Source organism: Parasteatoda tepidariorum, chromosome 5 (assembly GCF_043381705.1).
Source record: "Parasteatoda tepidariorum isolate YZ-2023 chromosome 5, CAS_Ptep_4.0, whole genome shotgun sequence".
Taxonomy (NCBI): domain Eukaryota; kingdom Metazoa; phylum Arthropoda; class Arachnida; order Araneae; family Theridiidae; genus Parasteatoda; species Parasteatoda tepidariorum.
This window is the reverse complement of record NC_092208.1, coordinates 79,296,643-79,319,597: the sequence shown is the minus strand read 5'-3', so window position 1 is coordinate 79,319,597 and position 22,955 is coordinate 79,296,643. Positions and strand designations below refer to the sequence as shown.

Below are 22,955 nucleotides of genomic sequence, written 5' to 3'. Positions count from 1 at the left end.
TTTTGAATCATAAAACGGATTGGGGTTGAATTAATTTCAAAAACGTCGAATAGAACAATATGAACAGTATCTTTTTGCATAATACGTGGCGAAAATCAACAGGATAAAGGAAAAATTAAGCACTTTATAAAAACACCCACTGAAAAAAGCACCTTTAAGGTCTTTTAAAATACGAAAATCGAAAATAAGCCCCTTTAAGCACTTTTTAAAAACGCCACGCACCCTGAATATCACTTATAAAAATAAAACTTTGAATTTTTCGCACTTAAAATTTCGAATATTTCACACCTTAATCCAAGAGTGTAATTATATGTATGTACTATGTATTAAGTTTTAAAAGCAAGTCGCATTAAATAATTAATATCATTTTAAAGTTGATTTCCTAACGTAGTAAACAGTAATCACTTTTTTTCATATCTGTATGTCTGAAGGTATTTTGCATTGATATTTTTATACCATACTCATTACAAATATTAATATTCGCTTAAACGAATTGCTTCGATTTAACGAACGGATTTGTCAGCTCCAATTAATTCGTTAAATCGAGGTTCAACCGCATTGTTGTTTTTAAAACTCATAAAATAAACAAAGTTACTGATATCAATTATAACTAAGAAATACATTAAGAATAAAATATACCTGATTTCTTTCCAAAGATAACAGGAATAAGATAAAAGATATAAATAAGTTAATTATACAATTAGAGTGAATGTAAATTCTGACAGCAAAGATAGAGTACTTACGTCTTGGTTCACATCCCACATTTCCATCGTATGGATCTCCAATAAAATCTACTGGGCAGTTGCAAACAACAATGTGAGAAGAGACTGAACAAAGGGCATTTCGTCCACATCTAGCGTCTGAACAGCCATCTGATAGAAATAAACAATATTATAAGTTTTATGATACAGTTGGTGTACATGAAGAAAATAAAATTAACAAAGATAAATAAAAAATAATAATTTTAGCAGCATTTACTAACATAGATAAGTTTTTTTAAAATCAAAATAAGTTAAAAATAAAAGGTATTACACTAAACATGGTTAAACATAAATATTTTACATTAAAAAAATATAAGTCTTAAAAAAAAAGAACTCATGACAGTATTGAAGAAAAAAAGGAAGCTTTCTTAATTTTTTCTACTTTATCTGATTTGATAGAGGACACAAAATAAACAGATAAATAAAGATGTAAAATAAGAATTTAAATTATAAATTTAGTTAGAAATTAAAAATTAATTTTCAATGTCCTAATTTACAAATTTTAGGCCCATTTATTTACACAATAAAATTTAAAAAAAGAAAGGTAAAAAAAAGCTCAAAGATAAGTAACTATACTTATCGAATTTTAACAAAAGAATATAAATTGGAAAAAATAATCTACAGCTATGGAAAATTGTTTTTAAAAATAATTCTTTCTAGTTTTAGGGAAGTAAATAACTTACCGATACAGTCTTTCACCCCTTCTGCATTCAATCCACAAATTTCACGATCACTGCAATCACTGTCAGTGTTGCATTTGTTTCGAGCTGTAATATAAAATTAAGCATATAGAATGGAGAAAAAAAATATTTTAAACACTAATTAAATGTGAAAGTGACAATTTAATATAAAAATGGACTTACGTCGGCAGCCTCTTTGCATATCATCACCATTTCCAACAAATCCGTCTCTGCATTCACAAAAGGCAGAATGTCCTGTAGCAATGCATTGAGCATTAGGTCCACATCTGCGTCCTTCACAAGGATCTAAACATAACAATTTTACAGAGTTAAAAATTATTCATAGAATAATAATTTTTCAAATATTGAGAAAATATACAATTCAGGTTAAGAAAATTTCTTAATATTTTCGAATTTCATAACTAAAATGAACACAAAAATTGAGATGAAAATTAAATTAAAAATTTTATAATTTAAGCAAAAAAATATTAACTAATTAAAGTATACATAATGGATTTTATATTTATTTATTAATTTTGAAGAGCTACAAAATTTCAAATGTGTTTCTGCTTTCTGAGTAGCTATTCAGTGAGTTTCAAAAACTTATAAAATATCTAAATAATTGGATGTAAAAAAGCCCCCCTCCCTTAAAAAAGTGTGGTAAGTAAGTATCTTTGCCTAAACCTTTCATTTAATTGAAGCAATTAATTTCATGGCATAGAAAAATACAATTTGCACAACTATAAATATCAGAAACCACACAATTCATAATAGTATGACAGTCTTTAAAATAGAATAACTTAACTTTAAAGAGGATAACTTACTTAAGCAGTCCCTTATTCCATCTCTTGTAAGTTCACATAGCCTGCTATCAGGGCAATCTCTGTTAAGTGTACAATGATCAGCTGGAGAAAAAAAAATTAAATGGTAAAAAAAAGAGTTTTCTAATAATACACAAAACATTAACAGTGCAAAAAGTTAGCTAAGCAATAAGAGTAGACATCAAGCAGAAAATAACTTAGAAAATTAAAGTAAATTTGAAATAAGTACTTACTTAGGATATTAAAAAAATCAAATAGGAAATTACTTAGGATATTAGAAAAAATCAAATAGAAAATTACTTAGGATATTAGAAAAAATCAAATATGAAATTACTCGGGAAATTACAAAAATTGAAATAGAAAAGTTCTAAGGAAATAGTACAAAAAATCCAAAATGAAGTTAAATGTACCTTGGCACTGTCTGTTAGGATCGCCAGAGAAACCATTTGGACATGCGCACTGTGCTCTATGATTCTGAGCTGTACATATAGCATTGATGCCACATTTCTTAGTTTGACACACATCTATAAAATCATAAATTTGTTTTAAACAGAACCAAAATTTAATTTGTATAAATAAGAACTTATATATGGAGTAAAACTTCAGATAAAATGGTAACATAGTATGAACATACCTATACAGTCTCTGATTCCTGATGGTGTTGGACGACACACTCTGTCTGGTGGGCAATTACTATTGCTTTTGCATTTGTCTTTTGGAACAGCTATAAAGAAGAAAAAAATGCCATCATGACATAGAATAATGTAATAGAATAATAAATAGAATAGAATAATAAAATTTCGTACAATTTTAAAAAATGCATTTTGAGTATAAAAAACCTTTAAAAAAAACTGAACTTTAAATTTCCTTAGATAATAAAAGCTTTACAAATCAGATTGGATAACAGTGTTTTTAATATTTTTCTGCACAGTTGCTCTGTTAGTCTTAACCTAATTATAGTTGTTCATTTCAAAAGTGTTTGCATTCAATTTGCAAGAAAGTTTGTGATTAACCAATATTAGATAATGCACAAATGATATAATGTTGGATTGAATACTATATTTAATGGCACAAAAGTCTAATTCAACTGCACTGAAAATCTTATTACATCGCATACTTAATGCTACACGTTTAAGTGGCACTCGTAACTATGCCAGACGCAAAAACAAAATAGATAAAAAACAGGGAAACTAATAAGAAAAGTTCCTAAGGAAAATAGGAATGTGTGGAACCTGAATATATCTATAAAAGATAAACAGATATTTTATACTATGGTAGATATGCTCAACATACAATACAAAACATAAGATTAGCACTATTTAATTTTAGACATAATATGATAAAGCATTTTCAAGTATCTTATTAAATCCAAGAATGCTACAAGTTTATTAATTATAAATACCACAAAGAGCTGGAAAACAGAAGTCCAAGTCTATGATGTCTAAGTTCTAATGCAAAATATTTTTCGTACACGAATGTACAATTTAATTAATGCCTCAATATTAGGAGTGAGAAAGTTGAAAAAGCTTTAGAGCATACAATTTTGACAGTAAATACCTTTCATAATAAATCTCACGAATAAAGCACAAACAACTTTTTTTGTACATACTTTAAAAAGTGGTAACATATTGCAACTTATCAAATAAACTTACGTTGGCAACCAACACCAAAATCAATTGGATTTCCGGAAAATCCTGGTCTGCATTCACATGTAGCTTGATGATCTCTTCCTCTGCATAATGCATTCAATCCACACTGTGTTGTCTCACAAACATCTATTAAAAATATTAAAACGCTTCAACTATTTGACAAAAATAGCATTTAAACTCTACATAAGTGATAAGTAGAATTTAATAAATAAACTAAATTTACTTATAATATCTAACTTACCAAAACATTCCCTGTAGCCATTGTCACCAGTTCTACAAATTTGGTTGTCTGCACATGATGAACTGTCAGAGCATAAGTCCAATGGAGGAGCTGTTCAAAAAACAAATTTGATTATTTATACCTTTTTTGGTACTGCAAAAACATTGAAAGGGGAAAGTTCGTTAAAAATACTTACGTTGGCAACCTCTTTGGATGTCATAAGCATCTCCAGTAAAACCTTGACGACATTCACAAACAGCTATATGACGTCGTCCTTCACACAGTGCATTAGGTCCACATTGCACGCCTTCACATACAACTAAGAGAAGAAAAAACATTACAATGTACGTGGCAATAAAATTGATAAATGAGGTTGATTGTTTTTCATAAATAAATAAAAAATGTATTATACACAATCACAACTGTAAAATAAATATTTTCCAATACATTTATCTGAAATTTTTTTATTTTGGAAATAGAAATTAATGTAGCGTAAAATTTAGGAATTAAACTATAATAGAATAATAAAGAATTTACTAGCTGCAGGTATGGAAAAGAATAATTTAAAATTTGAATATGTAAGACAAAATTATAAATTCGAAAAATAAGACAAAATTATAAATAAATAAACTGCTCTTATCCAATGAAACTCAGCTGAAGCTGAACGGTATGAATAGAATTTTTTTTAAATCTTTCCATTTTTTTCCTTTTTTTCCAATTTTATACTAATTTTTCTTCAATGTCATTTGTTTAATTCCTCTTGGTTTCTTTGCTGCTAAGCGCATTTTTCCATTTGGATGTTTTAACCTTTTAAATCTTTTTTAACATTTATTTTTGCATTAATATTTTGATTTCTTTCCATAATTACCGAGGAAAACTAACTTCATGTAGGATAAATAAACGGGAAAAATTGTATATCAAATTAAAGGTGATATTAAATAATTTATGAATATATTTGCATACTCACCAACACAATCTCTAATTCCTGTTGTAAGCAGCTTACATATTTCATCTCCCCGGCACTCATCGTCATATGCACATCTATCATTTGTATGAGCTATGAAACAAAATTTCATATTATGGCATACCAATAGTAGTAGAAAAAGAATTTATTAATAGATACATTGATAGATTAAAAAAATAAAAATTAAATACATTTTTAATACAAGAAATATCAATGATAGTTCTTATCAAAGTAACATTAAGGATATACTTAAAAGAAATGAAATTTTAATGCGTCTAGAATAAAAACAGTTAATTTTTTTTACAAATACGTTAAAGATAAAAGTTTCCTATAAGTATATACATGTCATTGCATGAATAATTTTAAGAAAAATGGATTTTGTTTATTTAAATAAGAAACTTACGGTGACAGCTAGCCATTGGATCCCCACTAAAGCCTTGTGGACATTCGCAAATGGGTCGATGACCTCTTCCTTGACATGCAGCATTTTCACCACAGGTCTGCTCTTGACAAACATCTAAAAATATACACAAATAATCAAAATTCAAATTCTGTTGTTTGAACGCAAAATATTTATAAGGATTATTAATTGAAAGTAAATCTCATTTTTAAAAACTATTCATAGTTATAATTTATATAAAAATTTTTTTTCTTATATTGAAAATAAAAACAAATGAAATAATTTGCAAAAATGATGAAAAGGTAGAAGCTTTAAAATCTGAAATACTAATGAAGAAGCAAAAGCAATACATTCATTTATTTTCTGCCACCTTGATAGATTATACAACTTTTTATTTTGCAGGTTTAAGTTAAAATCTTTTTCAATGATTTAAAATAATCAATATAATGGCAATACATTATAGATGTTATTTGATTTGATAATAAAACAATACATGTATAAATAGAAGCTTCTTTGACACTTTCATATGTACTGAAATTATAAAATTTAATCTCACTTGAAAATGCATACTCAGAAAATAAAATTTTTGTCAGTTTGTATTTACACAACTTTAACTAAAACAAGAATTTGTAATAAAGAACTTACTTTCACAAATCCTAACACCACCACTTCCCATCTTGCAAATATGGGAATCAGGACAATTAGCACTCACTTCACATTCATGGGGACTGAGATCTGTAGAAAGAACAAAATAAAGAATACTTATAAAAGAGTTAATTCAAAAATGACTTTTAATTGAACAGAGAAAAAGGAAAAATTATTAAGAGATATTTTTCAAACTAACATCTAACATTGCACTTTTCAGTATGAAATTAAAGTTCGATGTTTTCCAAAGTAGTTCTTTAAATGCAAATTTCAGTTTTAGTTTTTTAAATAAATAAATAATTTATTTTTAAAAAAGTTAAAATTGAAATTGGGATTTATTTATTCTAATATGTCTAAGAAGGTTCAATTACTTGACTGTTATATATGATAAAATCGTCATATATATTGACTGCTATATAAAATAAAATTAAGTTCCAACCACTAAAATAATTAGGCAAAAAGTTATTAAAGAAGGCAATAAATTGAGAAAAAAAGTAAACATTGAAACTTACGTTGACACCCTTGAATAAGATCATTTGGATCCCCCACCATACCATCTGGACATTCACACACTGCCTGGTGATTTCGGCTGATACAAATAGCATTTCTTCCACAAACAACAAATTGTGGATCACAAACATCTAATAAAAAATTTTGAAATTATTTTTTATTCATAAACATAACATAAATGATTTATTAATTAGGAAAGTCATATACTTAAAAAATTAAAAGTATGAATAATCAAAGCTTTCATACATGACTCAAAAAATTATAACTTATATGAGATTATAATTATAATATTTATTTTTCTTTACTTTTAAGAAGTATAAAGTGAAAGAAGAATAACATTTAAGCACTAGCACATTAATTTTTCTGTAAAATAAGTTTATGTATAGTTCAAAGTTTACAATAAATAAACTAGCTTTTTTAAACATTTAAATTAGCGTTTGTTACTTAATTTTAAGTATTTTTCAATACTTGAATAACATTTTGGTTTTGAATATCGGGAATTATTTTTACACTAAGAATAAATCATGTCGTTAGAAATTGTTTCGTTGCTTAGCATAAATTAATGTTGTAAATAAGAAACTATGTACCATAAACTATAAATTAATGAATTAAAGTTGTACAACTATTTACCATGACTATAAAACCTTTAATGCTCCAAAATAAGATAAAGGTAAAGCTAAAAGGTAAAGGATAAAGATAATGCTAAAATATAAAAGAGGAATAAGAGACTGTTTCTTACCTTGACATTGTCGTACTCCATCTGAATTTGCTTGGCAAGAAGCTCCACCATCACACCCATAGTTATCCTCACATTCATTCGGGTTTCTAACTGGTGCTTCAGTAGATACTGCGATTTATATAGAAAAAGAAATTAAGTAAAAAAATAACAGAAATGAAATAAAGAAATTTAGGAATAAGTTTAGATAAAAAATATTTTTTTCTCATACCAATTCTTTTTTGTAATTAATTTTTGAAAAATAACTCTAAAAGCAAACTAGTTTAATTAAGTAAAGTGAAAAGAAAGAAAATCATAATTTGTTTATCATTCTTTAAAGAGAAATGGCTCAATTATTAAATGCATAATTTGCATTGTTTAAAAAGAGATAATACAGATTTTTTTCAGTAAGGTATTTAAAATTATTTTCCATGCATAAAATGACAGCTAAAGGCAAAAATTGTCAGAGTGTTTTTTTACAATAAAAATTAATAATATCCCATATAATGAATAACTATAGCAAAATTTAACTGAAGATGTATATTGAAAGAAACAGTTGAAAATTTCTAATCTCTTTTTCATATGCTACATGCAAAACATAATTTCTTTTAACATTAAAATTAGATAAAAATTCATAAACTAAAAGGCTTTAAGACAAAAATTTCATGCAATAAATAGTGAAAGGAAGTACAATAGTGGTTTCATGTTAATGAAAAAAAAAAGTAATATAGAGGTAAAAGACATTTAATCATTTGCTTACCACTGCATCCAACTCCCACATTGTTTGGTTGTCCGTTCATTCCTTGAGGGCACAGACATGCACCTCTGTTACAATAAGCATTTGGTCCACACACCACATCTTGACATGGATCTGGTGAAGAAGAAAAAAATTGAATATATCACACATTTAAAATAACAAACCGTAAGTAATTCATTATAAATATGTTTATTAAAATGGCAATTTAATGTTTAGAATACCTTGACAAGAGCCTCCTGCTCCACAAATTTCTCCACCTCCACATCCAGAATCAGATGAACAAGCACAACCCTGGCCTGGTTCACAAGGAGTATTGGCTGGTGCTGTAATAGAACATTGAATATTTTAGATGAATGACAGAAAACAAATGCTACATAGGTTCAGAAAAACAGTAGATAAAGTTCAGTTATTTTTATTTTAAGGGATTATAAATGCAGAAAGAGCAACTGACTATTATAGTAATTATGCTAAGTAAGTTTGAATGTAATTCTGTTTTGCAGGTAGTAATGCTAAAAGTGCAGCTATATTTAACATTGAACAAACTATACAATCTACAAAATTGAACTAAGTCGTAAACAGAATTTAAATTATTCTTCAAAATACAAATAAATTTATTTAGCTTGCTTATTTATGTATTCAGGATAAGTTAATATTTTAAATATAGCAAAAAATAATCACAGCAATCACTAGGAATTTTTCCCAAAAAAACTAAATCAAATCTACTATAGAAAATGAGATAACACACGTAAACAGTACAACTTACGGTAATATTAATTCTGTCGCATAAGTTACAATAAAGTGATCCTGTTTTAGTAGTAATAGTGACAGTTTATGTATATNCCTTGACAAGAGCCTCCTGCTCCACAAATTTCTCCACCTCCACATCCAGAATCAGATGAACAAGCACAACCCTGGCCTGGTTCACAAGGAGTATTGGCTGGTGCTGTAATAGAACATTGAATATTTTAGATGAATGACAGAAAACAAATACTACATAAGTTCAGAAAAACAGTGGATCAGATTCAGTTTTTTCCCCAATTGATTATAAAAGTAGAAAGCGCAGCTGACTATAACAGTTATTATGTTAATAAGAGTGAATGTAATTCTGTTTTGCAAGTAGTAATGCTAAAAATGCAGCTATATCTAACAATGAAAAAAAAATATGATCAACCAAATTGAACTAGTAGCAAACAGAATTTAAATTATTATTTAAAATACAGATAAATTTATTTGGTATACTATGCTTATTTATGTATGATATTCAGGATAAGTTAACATTTTAAACATAGCAAAAAATAATCACAGCAATCACTAGGAATTTTTCCCAAAAAAACTAAATCAAATCTACTATAGAAAATGAGATAACACACGTAAACAGTACAACTTACGGTAATATTAATTCTGTCGCATAAGTTACAATAAAGTGATCCTGTTTTAGTAGTAATAGTGACAGTTTATGTATATATAACAATGATCTACACATACAATTACTTGTAGTGACTTATGAAGTTAATACAATTTTAATTATTATTTGCAATAGAGGGAGATAAATGGATATAGCATTTTTTTGGGCATTTATCTATAATATTCAAAATAAATTAATATTTTTGATATCACAAAAAACTATTAATTAACAACTTACTGCATGAAAATAATGGATTTCCAGTTGAGCCTGATGGGCAGGCACACAGGAAACTACCAACACTGTTGATACAGCTAGCGCCACTTCCACATGGGTTACTTCCCAAACACTCATTAACATCTAAAAGAAATTGATGACAAATGTTAGATAGAAAAGTCTCTTAAGAGAAAAAAAAAAGCTGCAAATTTCATTTTATTGTATTTTCAAAACAAATAATTACCTTGGCAACCAATGAATGGATTTCCTTGCAAACCAGCTGGACATACACAATCCACTCTATTAGGGCCTTCAATGCAGTTTGCATTTGTACCACAACGAGTTTCTCCACACCTCTGGCTTGTTCCTATTAAAATTAATTTGAATACATTTCATTCAAAGTTGGTAGAGCTCATAGAGAATGATAAATAAATAATGATAAATAAATAATGATAAATAAATAATGATAAATAAATAATGATAACAAGTGATCAATAAATTCATAATGCTTACCACAAGCAGAATATGGGTTTCCAGTAAAACCTGGATTGCATCCACATTGATTTGGAACACCATATGTACAATGAGCATTAACTCCACAGCCAGGTACACAAAGAGGTGGTAATATAGCTATAAGAGAAAAATAATAATTAATATTCATTAGCATTAAAATTATTTACTTAAACTAAAATAAAAACTTATACAGCGCTACGTAAAAAAGCATTACAGCATCAGCCCTGTTGTGGGTTAGGGGAGTCAAGCAGGTTAAAGCTCTACAATTTTGTCAGCAACAATATGACTTTGGAAATTTGTTCAGCATTGCCCACAAGCAACCATTATTTCCTATACAAACAAGTGCCCATCAATTTGACACTGAGTGAGCTTTAAGCCTCAACTGGAGAATGAGCCCCAATTCATCACAATGATAGCTCAATGCTCAAACCACTAGGTCATTATAGCATAAAATGCTATATAACATTGTCTTTTAATACAAAATATGTAATGTGAAAATACGCAAAATACTGGTTTTTAAAACCAGTTTTGTTTTTCAAATTTAAAGGTAAAAAGTATGCAAAAACGTCTTATGTTATATAGTTAGATATTTTTAATTTCTCCAATAATAAAATTTTATTAAATACATTTCAAAAAAAGATTACATATCTTTGAGAAAATCTATAAAAAATAAACCACATATCTTTGAGAAAATAACAATCATAAAAAATAAACCACATATCTTTAAGAAAATAACAATCATAAAAAATAAACCACTCAAATTTCTTACAAAACTACAGATTTTAAATGTCTTTAATGATAATTGAATAAAAAAAAATGGTTGAAAAAAATTGTCACAAATTTTTTGATAAAAATAACAATTAATATAAAATACACTTACGTGGAACACATAGAAAAGATGGATTTCCGATGAAGTATGGCAAACAAACACAATTTCCTGTATTTTCATCACATCTAGATCCAACACCACAATTAACACCTTGACAACGTTCTAGCAGAAGTAAAAAAAAATGGTGTAAATTTACGTATGGTAAAATTTGTTCTCTTGATAGTTCATAACAGAAGAGCTACTTAAACTTACCAACACAAGCACCATTACTACACATTTGAGAAGATCCACAAGGTCTTGAGGCTGAGCAGCCTCGTGATTCTAATAAAAAAGAATTGGTTTCTATGAGAACAGTGCATAATAATCATTAATTTACAATTAGCTGCAGTCTTTCTTAAATAAAGACCTATCACAACAAATATGACAAATACATTCTAAAATATGAAAATGAAAGTTATAAATTGAAATACAGAAATTTTGTTAACTTGATAATTTTAGTAATAGAGAGCTTGCAAAAAAACATTATATTGTATAATAAAAAAGATTACACAAAAATGAACTTTTACAATTAGAAATTCATTATCTCTTTATAAAACTAATGTGGCAGAGCTAAAATAGGATCAAATATTGTCACTTCATTGAACTCCAAAATGTTGAATGCATGATTTTCGGCAATATGCATAACAATATTTAAACTCACAGAACTAAGAAAATATGTTCTAAGTTAAGGAAAAAAGTCTAAAGAATCAAGTACTTACTAAACTTTTAAAAACTTGTCCATTGCAACGATAAAAAACTTATTAAGTACATGAATATATTTTAATAACGGCTAGTTAAATATCGTTGATTTTAGCCTAAGATAACAGATTATTTTAAAACAATTTAACTGATCTCATTAATTCTAAAATAAAAGATAAGTATATGAATAAAAATTCCTTATTTAGGTTTCAAAAGTTTAGCTTAAGTTACTTTTTTTAATACCTATGAAGTGCTTTGCTAATACAATGATGAGCTATAATTTCAAATTGTTTTGGAAAACATTTTTGGAAAAAAAACCTCTCCATTTCAATTCAGGCAAGATGTATTGTGCTGATATTTAAAGAAAATTCTAGAAATTTTTTTACGACACATATAAAAAGATGCGGAGGAGCAGCTTGAAGTAAAAATTTCACATTTAGAGAAAACATGACATTTAGTGTTGATTGCCGCTCATAATCTATATATTTATGAAACGGTATATTATTTATATTTTAACTGTATAAGCACACATTGCTGATACTTAGGCAGTTTAGGAGTTTAAACCTGATTGTACTGAAACCTGATTTGTTAAAAAAATAGATGAAAAAAAGGAAGGATTTTAAAGAACAACTTTCAGTAACTTTTGGTGAACTGAGAAACAAACCAAAAGACATTTAGTAAATTAAATAATCAAAATAATCGTACAGGAATATTTTTAAAAATGTTACCTGCTTGACATCCCCCTCCAGCCCAGGGATTTCCTGAAAATCCCTGCAGGCAGTGGCAAACTCCTTGGTTGTTCGAATTTACTATGCAATGTGCGTTCATGCCACACCAAACTCCAGCGCATGCTATAATAAATAAAGCAATGTTATTATTCAAAATAATCAATTACAGAGTTTTTGTGAGAAAAAAAATTTATAATCTTGTTTGTTAAAAATTAATATTAAATTCATAAATTTAATTTTAATTTATTATAACCCATGCTATAATAAACTATGCAATGTTATAGTTCAAACTAATAAATTACAGAGTTTTTGTCAGAAATAGTTTTACGATCTTGTTTGTTAAAAACTAATATTAAATTTATAAATGATAAATCATTCTAAAACTGCCAATATTTCAATTATAACTATATATTAGACCAATTTAAAAACCTTACTGTAATTTAGAAGAAATTATATGAAATAAAAATAGATATGTATCTCAAACTGAAAATAAATAAATATTTCTTACGAGATAGACATCCTTTTTCCAGATCGTTTGGATTTCCTGAATACCCAGGTCTGCACCTGCATACAGCCTTGTGTTCATCTCCGTAGCAATCTGCATTTGGACCACACCATGCAGTAGCACAAGGATCTAATCACAAAAACAAAAATATGTAGAAACAACACAATTTTTTTTCTAGAATATGAATTACATTTAAAAAATTCATCATAAATTCAGTTAAAAGTATTAAAAAATTTAAAAACTGAAATTGAAAAATAAAATTTGAAATTTGACCAATGTAATTATTTACTAAAGAGTATATTTATATAGCAGAAAAAAATGCAAATTCAATTATTATTAAAACACACATGACCTTTTAACAAAAGAAAAAAACTGAGATAACATACCGACACATGCTCCACCTCTTGCATCACAAACAGCATTTCGAGGACACTGTCTATCAGATGAACATCCAGTTGCCCCACGACCTAAAATAATTTTCATATTTAATTTTAAAGTTAACCTGAAAAACTACATTAAACAGTAAGTAATTATTGAATTTAATTTTAAAGTGAAACTTCAATTTCCTTAGACCAGCAATAGTTATTATATTTAATCTTAAAATAAAGCTCGAACTAAATCTATTGTTAAAGAAAGAGAGCAAAAGCATATTTTCTGTGTGTTGAAATCAAATGAATGAGACAGTTAATATTAGCTACTATTATGCCAAGATAGGACCATGTCCAATATCGATAATTAAATATTTTAACATATTGACCATACATTTAATCACAAATGAATTTTTAATGGATTAAGATTTAAAAAAATAAAATAAGAACAAGTAAAATACTAAAAATGACATATTGAAAGAATTTTAAAGAAACTTTAACTGAAAATAATGAAGTTAAAAAGACATTTCAGAATACAGAAATAATAAAAGCAATGTAAGAAATAAAAATAAAGAGTTACTTACATCCTCCTTTATAAGCATCTCCTGAAGTTCCAGGAGGACATTCACATTGGTAACCTCCAATGATGTTAATACAAGTTGCACCTACTGAACAAGGGCCATTTGGATCCATAGGTAAATCTGCAGTGCATTCATTAATATCTAATAAAAGGAAAATTAAATTAATTATTTTTCATAGATTCTTGTTTGGTAAATTTACCTCCAATCAAATATAAAATGTATTTTTTATAAAAAAAAAATTTACCTTGACAAGCATTGTTTGGATCTCCAGTACAACCCGGTATGCAAGCACATTTTGGTCCTTTTGGTGAAAGTTCACATGTTGCATATTGTCCACATGAATACCACTCGCATGGATCTGAAAGGTTATTTTGAATTGAAAGAGTTTTAATAAATGGTTTAACTTACAAAGATCAAATATCTAAAAAAAAATTAGAAAATAGGTACATAATATAAAAAAGAAATATTTGCTATTACTTTCTGCATAATTATATCTGACTAATTTCAAATTTTTAATACAACAGAGGTAACTTAAAGGCAAATGAGACAAAATAAAAAGTTATTTAAGTTTTTTTTTTGTTATGGTACAAATTTTGAATCAATTTATGTTATAAAAGTAAAATTGTAATGTTAAAATGAAAATAAAACATACTTTGCGCTACATAAACTACAAATAACAATTTACAAAAATGGACATACTATGGGCACGGTTCCATAAATAAGAACTTTAAAGACAGAGGAACACAAAATAAACAAGACGCAACAAGAAAAAAAAGTAGTTAAACCAATAGGTTTCTCTTTTTCTATTGGTTTAACAACTTTGTCCCTTATAGGTACTTGTTGGTATCCAGTTCTCTTTTGTCATTCTGCGTTTTGACACCTAGGGAGGTTATAGAACCAAAACTATAGTAGGTCTCTGTTCACCCTGCTTAGCTTTATTGTAATGCTTAAGGTGAAACTAAACTTTAAAATAATATTGATTAAACTTTAAAATAATATTGATTTGATAAACTCTATTATTTGTTTAGTACCAAGTATGAAATAAAAAACATAGTAAGACACTTAGATCTGATATTAGTCGCTAAAGTAAATGTAGATAAACCATTAAATATTTTATCATTTTAAGAAATAAATAATATTGAATTCAATAATTTTAACACTGCTTAGAGTAAGCACCACTTTATATTTTAAAAAATTCAAAGACGACTTGTTGTAAATAAATTTTTAAAAAAACATTAATTTTTCAAAGGGATTATTACTTATCTTAAAAGAAAATTAACAAAGAATAAAGTGAAAGCGAATAAAACTTTAAAAATAAATTCAATATTTACGTTTGCATTGTTGTCCTTCAAGTATGTATGGTGCTAAGCATTGGCATTGTCCTTTTACACACTCCATATTTTGTGGGCAGCTATTAGCACCTCTACATTCAATAGCTATAATAAAAATAAATCTATGAATAAAAAAATTCTTCAATGTTTTGACTTAAAAAAGAAAATGGAAAAATTGTGTTATAGAATGCATTAGTTTGTCAACTTTTTTCGAATGATAAATAGTAAAATGGCAAAATAAAATAAAGAGTCAGTAAAACAGTTTTATTCAAAAATGAATTTATGAAAAGCACAGAAACTTCTTACCGATTCTACTACAGGCCTGCCTTGGGTTTCCTGTATAACCTGATAAGCAGAGGCATTGATAAGCTCCAGGCAAATTCACACACTCCGCGTAGGCACCACATAAAGACCAATCTTTAATCTCAGTGCATTCATCAATATCTGTAAAAATGATAATAAATTTAATTCCCCGCAAAAATTAATAATTATTTTAAAAAATTGCATTTAAAAAAGCGTGGCTTCTAGGCTTAGTAATATTTATTTTTAATAATGTGATAGATAAAAATACATCAGTTTGAAAATTCTAAATTTTATAATGAAATCAGTAATAACTGTGCAGTTAGGTAATATAATCTAAATAAAGAGCAGCAGAAATAAAAACGACATTACACACCTCTGCAAAAACCAGTAGCATCCATTGTGTATCCTCTAGGACAAATACAGAATCCATATCCATTTCCTGTGTACACGCATTCTTGATTCTCCGGACATGGACTAGTAGTGGAACAGTTTCGGCTAACCACTAAATGGAAAATATCAGCCTTTACAACATGATTGAATACAATTTGAAGATAAAATAACATGTATTATTCTGATATATATATATAAAAATTTCTCAATTTTGTGTACTATTTGTTAGCAAAAACATTAATTATCAAAAAGAATAAAAAACAGATACATATTTTTTGAATAGTTATGGACAATTTCAGCCTATTTTATTTATGTTTTACTTATTACTGACTGTGATATGTTTCTTTCAATTTATATTATTGAATTTACTTTTAAATTATAAAGCAAACTTTATATTATGCTGAAGAAGATTTTATTGAATATTTTGCAATTGTAAGTTTATTTACTTCTTTTCTAATTAATTCAGCACAATTTCGTACAACCCGAGATTTGAAAAAAAATTAATTTCTTTTATTCATTGAGAAATTGAGTGTGAATGTTATTTGATATTAAATACGTTAAGCAGGAAAAAAAATGAGATAGCGGTAGGAAACTGGATGTATATATATTTTTCTAAAATTTTTTATGCATTGTCACAAAATAATAAATAGTACAAAAAGATTCTATTAATCCTTATTTATTATCTTAAAAAAATGCAGAATATTAAAAAAAAAATTAAACTCCTATTTGCTTTAACTCCCTTAGTTTTCACTAATTTGATACAATAAAAAAATCCTTTATAAGAATCAAAGCAATATTTATAGTATATAACAATAGACAATTATAAATACACTGATTTATCAACTTTATAAAAACAAACATGGAAAAAAACTTACTTATACAATATTCTCCATCTTGCACAAATGGAGCTTTACATCCACAATGGCTTCCCTGGCTTCCATCATCCAAACAAATAGTGTTGCCAGGACATTCATTGTCTCGTTTACATACTAACACTAAAATAAATGGCAAAAAATTAAAATAATAATAATAAAAAAAAGAACAGACCAATTTTGCAACCAATACGTTTGAAAAGATTGTTCAGATTTTAATAAATATATTTTCACAAAACTGATTTTTGAAACTTAAGATTGCAGCTTAGTAACACATACATTCTGGATAACAGGCACTGTATGGATTCCCAATATGACCTGGAGGACAACGACATATGTAGCTGCCTTCCATGTTCAAACAGAAAGCTTGCTGACCACATGGAGATTTATCCCGTACTTCAGCACATTCATTAATATCTGAAATAAATGAATCAAAAAATTGAGATTAAAAACAAAATTTTTATGCATGTTTATTAGACAAACATTTCAATGTAACAATTATTGCACAAAGAATTGTAAAAAAATATTGTTAAATAAGTGAATTTAAAAAAATTATAAGTATAATAGCAGTCACAGATTTTTTTATTGAATTGTAAAATTATATTCATTAATATTTCAAAAAATTTAAAGTTATACATTTAATAACTGATGAATATGCAATTTAGAAAATTTAAACATAGGGCGTGTGGTTACTAAAAAAATTTGTTAATTAATCAATTAATGCTTCCGATTATATCTATCTTACAGATTTAATGAATATTATGTCAGTTTATCTGTTGAACTTAATACACTTTCAACGGGAAAAACCTGATACAACTGAGTTGTTTAGAAATGCTTGAAATTTTCCCCTCATCATTATTATGTAGGTGATATAAGTAAGAAAATATGTTACAATATCATATTATTTACTTTAAATATAAAAAGAGATGGCACAAAATGATTTATTTAGCACTATTTGAAATTAACCAATATTAAAAATATGAAATATACCTCGGCATTTAGCTGTACTTGGATCTCTTGTATAACCTCGTCTACAGACACATTGAGGATTTTTACTACCAACACATTCCTCTTTTGGTGCACATGGTCTTGTTTCAGAGCAGGCAAGATTTGTTTTGCCTAAAAATGTACGTTTATTAGAGAAGGAAAAATTTTTTAATGTGATTTAAATTTGTTATCCAATTGTCTATTAAGGTGTTTTTTTTTTTTAATAAATATTTAAATAGACATATGATGAATAACCATGCATGCACGTAAATTGTTACAATAAATATTTATTGCTGTTATTTTGCAAGAACATTAGAGTAAAAATATACCCACTGTAAGAGTATCTTGCGTTTAAGAAAATATTGTTATTTGCTTAGGCTCAGAAAGTTCCAGCACTAAATAGTTTAAATAATTAAATTCGTGCTAGAGATACAGAAAAATATTGAGTTTTTTTCCTAAATAAAAGAATATTATTACAATAATTTTTTTTAAATAGAAGACAGAGATGGCAAAAGGAAAATAAACTACGTATGTTATACTCAGATTAAAATAAATAAGTGATCAACAAATTTTTTTACATCTTTTTTTGAGAACTTATATAACAATTTTTCTGTCTTTAGAGCAGACATATATACAGGGGTTGATAAAAATAACGGAAACTCCCATAGACTAACTTAATGCAAAAAAATTTTCTCTTAGCAACAAATGTTTTGGAAGATTTTACATGACACAACACACTTTGTAAGGCCATGCTTTAAGTTTTTAGAAATGGTGTCATTTTTACCTATGCAAAGTTTGGATTGACAAAAATGAGCATTAAAAGTTAATAATTGTTTCTAAAAGTCACCATTTCAATTCAACTAAATTAAATTATTCCAAAAGTTTTCACATCCAACTTCCTGTTACTATAACACATTCAATTTTAAGGAAAGGTTTTACATTGTGTGAATTTTCGATTTGAATATAACTCAAAAAGTTGCAATCAGATATTGTTGAGAATTCATAGATTTAATAGTTTATTAGTATAGAGCTTAATTATAATTTTTATAACTCCATGTTTTTTATTGAATTTAAAAATTCAATTTTGTAGTTACGTAATTAGGAAACAAAAAATATCACATAATAATAGATCAAAATCAATCTCGATCTTTCTGAGATATTATAGATAATTTTGCAATAAACTTGCATGCTTCCTACAGAGTTAGCACTAGCAGATAAAAACCAGGGACAGAATGGCATGAAGAGCCCGTTATAAAACAAATGCAATCAATAATGGTATTAGAAAAAATTATGAACCACTTACCACCAATCTCAATACAGCCTCTGTAAGGATCTCCACTGAAACCATGAGGACACACACATTCATATGAGCCAGGGCTGTTTCTACAAACAGCATTTGATCCACAAACACGAGCTCCACTTCCGCACTCATCAATATCTATTCATGCAAAATAATTTATCAGCATTTAGTACACGTTTGAAAGGATTGAGTAATTAAAGTTTCATATTTAATTTTCCACAATTGTATTTTTAAGGATATTTAAGAAAATTTAACTTATAAAATAATATTTTTACCTATACATCCCGGTAAGCTGTTGCTGCGACCTGTGTACCCAGGTGAGCAAACACATACAGGTTCTTTATGCAAATCTAGTTGGCAGGTAGCATGGTCTCCACAGAAAATATCATCACATGGATCTAAAAATTGTTTTAAATTAATATATTTATGAATAAACTATTTGTTATTATGTGAAGATTTCAAAGATTTATAATAGAAATTCAAACAAAAGTGCATTTTTTTTCATGAAAATTTTTTTTAATCCCACAAAAAAAAAAAAAGAAAAACTTACATAATGACTTAATTTATCAAAATTTTTTATTAATTCAAGTAAAAAGAAATAGAAATTTTTAAAGAAACATTAATAAAGAGCTACATGTTGATAGCTGCTACAGTTGGTATATGTATTAACATTATTCATTAGGCAATTACCTTGATACATTACTCTCTCTCTCTCTTTTAACTGAAATAAATGCTTGAAAAACAATTTCCCGATATTTATATACTTTAAAGAGCTGATTTATTTTAAACTCACTAAATTTCACAAAACATGTTCTTTCATTAAAGTTTTCAAATGTTCTCAAATAACGAGTAATTTTAATATTCCTTGACAGTTAAAAAATTAAATTGTGAAAATATTGTCAGGAGTCACTTATATAGATGGCTATACAATCTTTTGTAATGGCTGATTTATGAATTAAAGAAGTTTATGTGTTCCAAATCAATTTTTATAAAATTACAATAACACAAAAACAAGAATTTAAAAAAAACCCTAAAACTTACGTCTACAATCTTCTCCAAAGTATGGGTCCGGGCAATGACATTGACTTCGACTGCAAACAGAATTTCCTCTACACGAGGCATCGTCTCTGCACTGCACAACAGCAGTACCTACAAATAAACAATCAACCCATTAACATAAATGATAATAAACATATTATTTGAGACTCTACAAAAAAGTGAAAAAATTAGAAAAAGCATGTCTAAAGACTCATGTTATATGTTAATTCACTTTTAAATTGTAATCAAGTTAATAAAAGTATTAAGAGGACTCATTACCACAGGGGAAACTTTTCAGTGCAAATTCTGTTTAATTTCTATTCACATGTTAAAATTTAAATTCTTAGAGAAAAATGAATTTAGAAATACTTAAGAGTAGGCCATGAAATTTCAAATGTTGTAAAAAAGCTTTTCAAAATATCACAATGTAAACAAACTATTGGAGAAATTTCCCACAATGTAATTCGAAGTTATCCTGTCACAATTTGCTTACATTTCGATAATTTGAAAAGTTTTTTTCAGAGGCATGTCGAAGTTCACTTTTTTCTAAAAAATGAGTTTTCAAATTACATATGAATGAAAGAGAATTTACCGCGAAGGGTTTCTCCCATGGTATAGCGCCTTCTTCAGTTACTTTATTAAAAACGAAGTCCAAAATTAACATTTTTCTAAAACCTTCAATGATTGTTTTAAAATCAATAAAAATTTGTTAAAGGCAAAATTTGTAACTTAAATTATATTTAAAGTTATAAAAAGGTAAAGGAAAAATTTTCATACTTTCAAGAAATAAAAAAAAGGAGTTCTTGCAATAAAAATTAGCAATTAAAGGAGACACTTTATAAAATTTTATCAAAATATCAGTGCACTATAGAGTAAAATATTTCAGTTGGAGTATCTTACGAAATTAGAACATTTTACATACATCGCACAGATGGATCTCCTGATGTTCCTGGTGGACATCTACATTCAAAACTACCAGGCCTGTTGGTACAAATAGCTGATATTCCACATTTTCCATTTGGCCCAAATGCCTGAGAGCACTCATTGATGTCTGCAAATTTATATATTGAATCAATAACTTTTCAAAACAAATAAAGCTTTCAAAAGCAAAAGAAATAGTTTTTGATCAACATAATAAATATCAAATAATGAAGTAAAACATAATTAACAAAACTCAAATCATAACATAAAAATAAGTAAGCAAAGAAATAAATACTACGTTAGTAAAAAATTTTTAAAAAAAAGTTTAATTAATCAACTTTTAAAAATAAATATGAACCAGAATACTAATAAAAATATTAATAAATGGGATTAAAATAAAAACTGTTCTCTTATATAAATGAAAAGTCATAAATAAATCTTAACTTTCGAAGAGAGAGAAAAGATTTATTCACCTTGGCATTTAACTCTTCCATTGCCTGAAAATCCAGCTGGGCAAGTGCAAGTGAAGCTGCCCAAAGTGTTTGCACAAGTTGCTCCCTCTCCACATTGACCACTCGGTCCAAAACGCCGGTCACATTCATTAATGTCTGAAAAAAATTGATTTTTTTTTTTTACGTTATGAACAAAGAAGTAAAAGTAAAATAGAATGCAAAAAAAAAAATCACTTAATTCTAAGCCGTTAAAATATATTTACCTTCACAGTATCTAAATGGATCTCCTGTAAAACCAGGAGGACAATAACAATGATAACTGCCTGGTACATTTCCACAAATAGCTCCTTGTCCGCATAAACCAGATGGCCCATGAGCATTATCACATTCATTAATATCTAATAAAAATAGAATATTTATAAAAAATTTTAATAAAGAATTTGATTTGATAATAATATAATACGTAGCAAGTGATACCATATATATTATGTTTTAAAATAAAGTTTAAAAATGAACAATTTGAAACATAAATGACACATATGTAATGAAAAAATCAAAGCTATATTTAATGATTATAAGACTTAATTATTTATTAAAGAGCATTCTTAAGTATAACAATCAGATGTTATGTAAACTCCTTAGGTTTGTAAATTTTCAGTCATACTAACATATCCTCTAAAAATTTATTAACTTTTATTTAATGATGAATTAAAATATTACTTATATCTCATACTACATACATACTAACAATACAGAAATTAATAATGGCTTTATATTATTATGTTTATCATACTAAATAAAAGCTTTTTCTTTAATTCTTCAGAAATACTTTTATTTTCTATTAAATTAAGCTCATAAATGCGTAAAAACTCCTGCAAGATTCTCATTAAAAAAGAATAAACTAACAAATAAGTAAAAACATTTTAGCCTTATTGCCAATTTTTTTTAAAATTATTAAACACTATATTCTTATGTTAATCTTTAAAAAAATGCATTATCAATAAAAAAATATATACATATATATATATAATGCTCCCTCCTAAGGTAAGGAAAGTTGAATTATTCAATAATTAGGCTTACATATGTTTTTCAATTAATGCATTATGACTTTACATTTTTTTAATGCTTATTATGTAAGAGATAACAATACTTAATTAATTTTATGTTTAAGAATCTTATAATCTATTACATACCTTGACAACCAGAAGCAATATTCTGAGGATCAAAAGTGTATCCTAAGTTACAAATACAGGCAGCTTCTTTTCCGCTCACTTGGCATGTAGCATGCTCACCGCAATCAACATCAGAACAAGGTGCTAAAAACAAACCAGAATATTAATATATAAATTTAAAAACAAA

At 27.1% G+C, this 22,955-nt stretch overlaps 1 protein-coding gene across 1 annotated transcript in view; it reads right to left on the bottom strand.

Annotated features, from left to right (window-relative positions):
- Positions 1 to 22,955, bottom strand: part of LOC107454206 (uncharacterized) — a 172,926-nt gene that overhangs the window by 51,352 nt on the left and 98,619 nt on the right. Inside the window, exons 15-53 of the mRNA XM_043042470.2 lie at positions 22,790 to 22,912; positions 21,860 to 21,994; positions 21,618 to 21,752; positions 21,146 to 21,274; positions 20,227 to 20,334; positions 19,461 to 19,583; positions 19,189 to 19,323; positions 17,889 to 18,017; positions 17,178 to 17,315; positions 16,902 to 17,021; positions 16,010 to 16,138; positions 15,640 to 15,777; positions 15,334 to 15,438; positions 14,247 to 14,360; positions 14,006 to 14,143; positions 13,440 to 13,520; positions 13,057 to 13,182; positions 12,549 to 12,671; positions 11,335 to 11,403; positions 11,134 to 11,244; positions 10,254 to 10,370; positions 9,985 to 10,107; positions 9,765 to 9,884; positions 8,344 to 8,445; positions 8,126 to 8,236; positions 7,390 to 7,497; positions 6,653 to 6,781; positions 6,141 to 6,230; positions 5,499 to 5,612; positions 5,099 to 5,188; positions 4,328 to 4,450; positions 4,153 to 4,242; positions 3,915 to 4,037; positions 2,897 to 2,986; positions 2,673 to 2,786; positions 2,266 to 2,346; positions 1,625 to 1,747; positions 1,445 to 1,528; positions 744 to 872 (exon numbers count right to left, since the gene is read on the bottom strand). Coding sequence (XP_042898404.2) covers positions 744 to 872; positions 1,445 to 1,528; positions 1,625 to 1,747; positions 2,266 to 2,346; positions 2,673 to 2,786; positions 2,897 to 2,986; positions 3,915 to 4,037; positions 4,153 to 4,242; positions 4,328 to 4,450; positions 5,099 to 5,188; positions 5,499 to 5,612; positions 6,141 to 6,230; positions 6,653 to 6,781; positions 7,390 to 7,497; positions 8,126 to 8,236; positions 8,344 to 8,445; positions 9,765 to 9,884; positions 9,985 to 10,107; positions 10,254 to 10,370; positions 11,134 to 11,244; positions 11,335 to 11,403; positions 12,549 to 12,671; positions 13,057 to 13,182; positions 13,440 to 13,520; positions 14,006 to 14,143; positions 14,247 to 14,360; positions 15,334 to 15,438; positions 15,640 to 15,777; positions 16,010 to 16,138; positions 16,902 to 17,021; positions 17,178 to 17,315; positions 17,889 to 18,017; positions 19,189 to 19,323; positions 19,461 to 19,583; positions 20,227 to 20,334; positions 21,146 to 21,274; positions 21,618 to 21,752; positions 21,860 to 21,994; positions 22,790 to 22,912 — 4,470 coding nt within the window. The remainder of the gene's footprint in view (positions 1 to 743; positions 873 to 1,444; positions 1,529 to 1,624; positions 1,748 to 2,265; positions 2,347 to 2,672; positions 2,787 to 2,896; positions 2,987 to 3,914; positions 4,038 to 4,152; positions 4,243 to 4,327; positions 4,451 to 5,098; positions 5,189 to 5,498; positions 5,613 to 6,140; positions 6,231 to 6,652; positions 6,782 to 7,389; positions 7,498 to 8,125; positions 8,237 to 8,343; positions 8,446 to 9,764; positions 9,885 to 9,984; positions 10,108 to 10,253; positions 10,371 to 11,133; positions 11,245 to 11,334; positions 11,404 to 12,548; positions 12,672 to 13,056; positions 13,183 to 13,439; positions 13,521 to 14,005; positions 14,144 to 14,246; positions 14,361 to 15,333; positions 15,439 to 15,639; positions 15,778 to 16,009; positions 16,139 to 16,901; positions 17,022 to 17,177; positions 17,316 to 17,888; positions 18,018 to 19,188; positions 19,324 to 19,460; positions 19,584 to 20,226; positions 20,335 to 21,145; positions 21,275 to 21,617; positions 21,753 to 21,859; positions 21,995 to 22,789; positions 22,913 to 22,955) is intronic.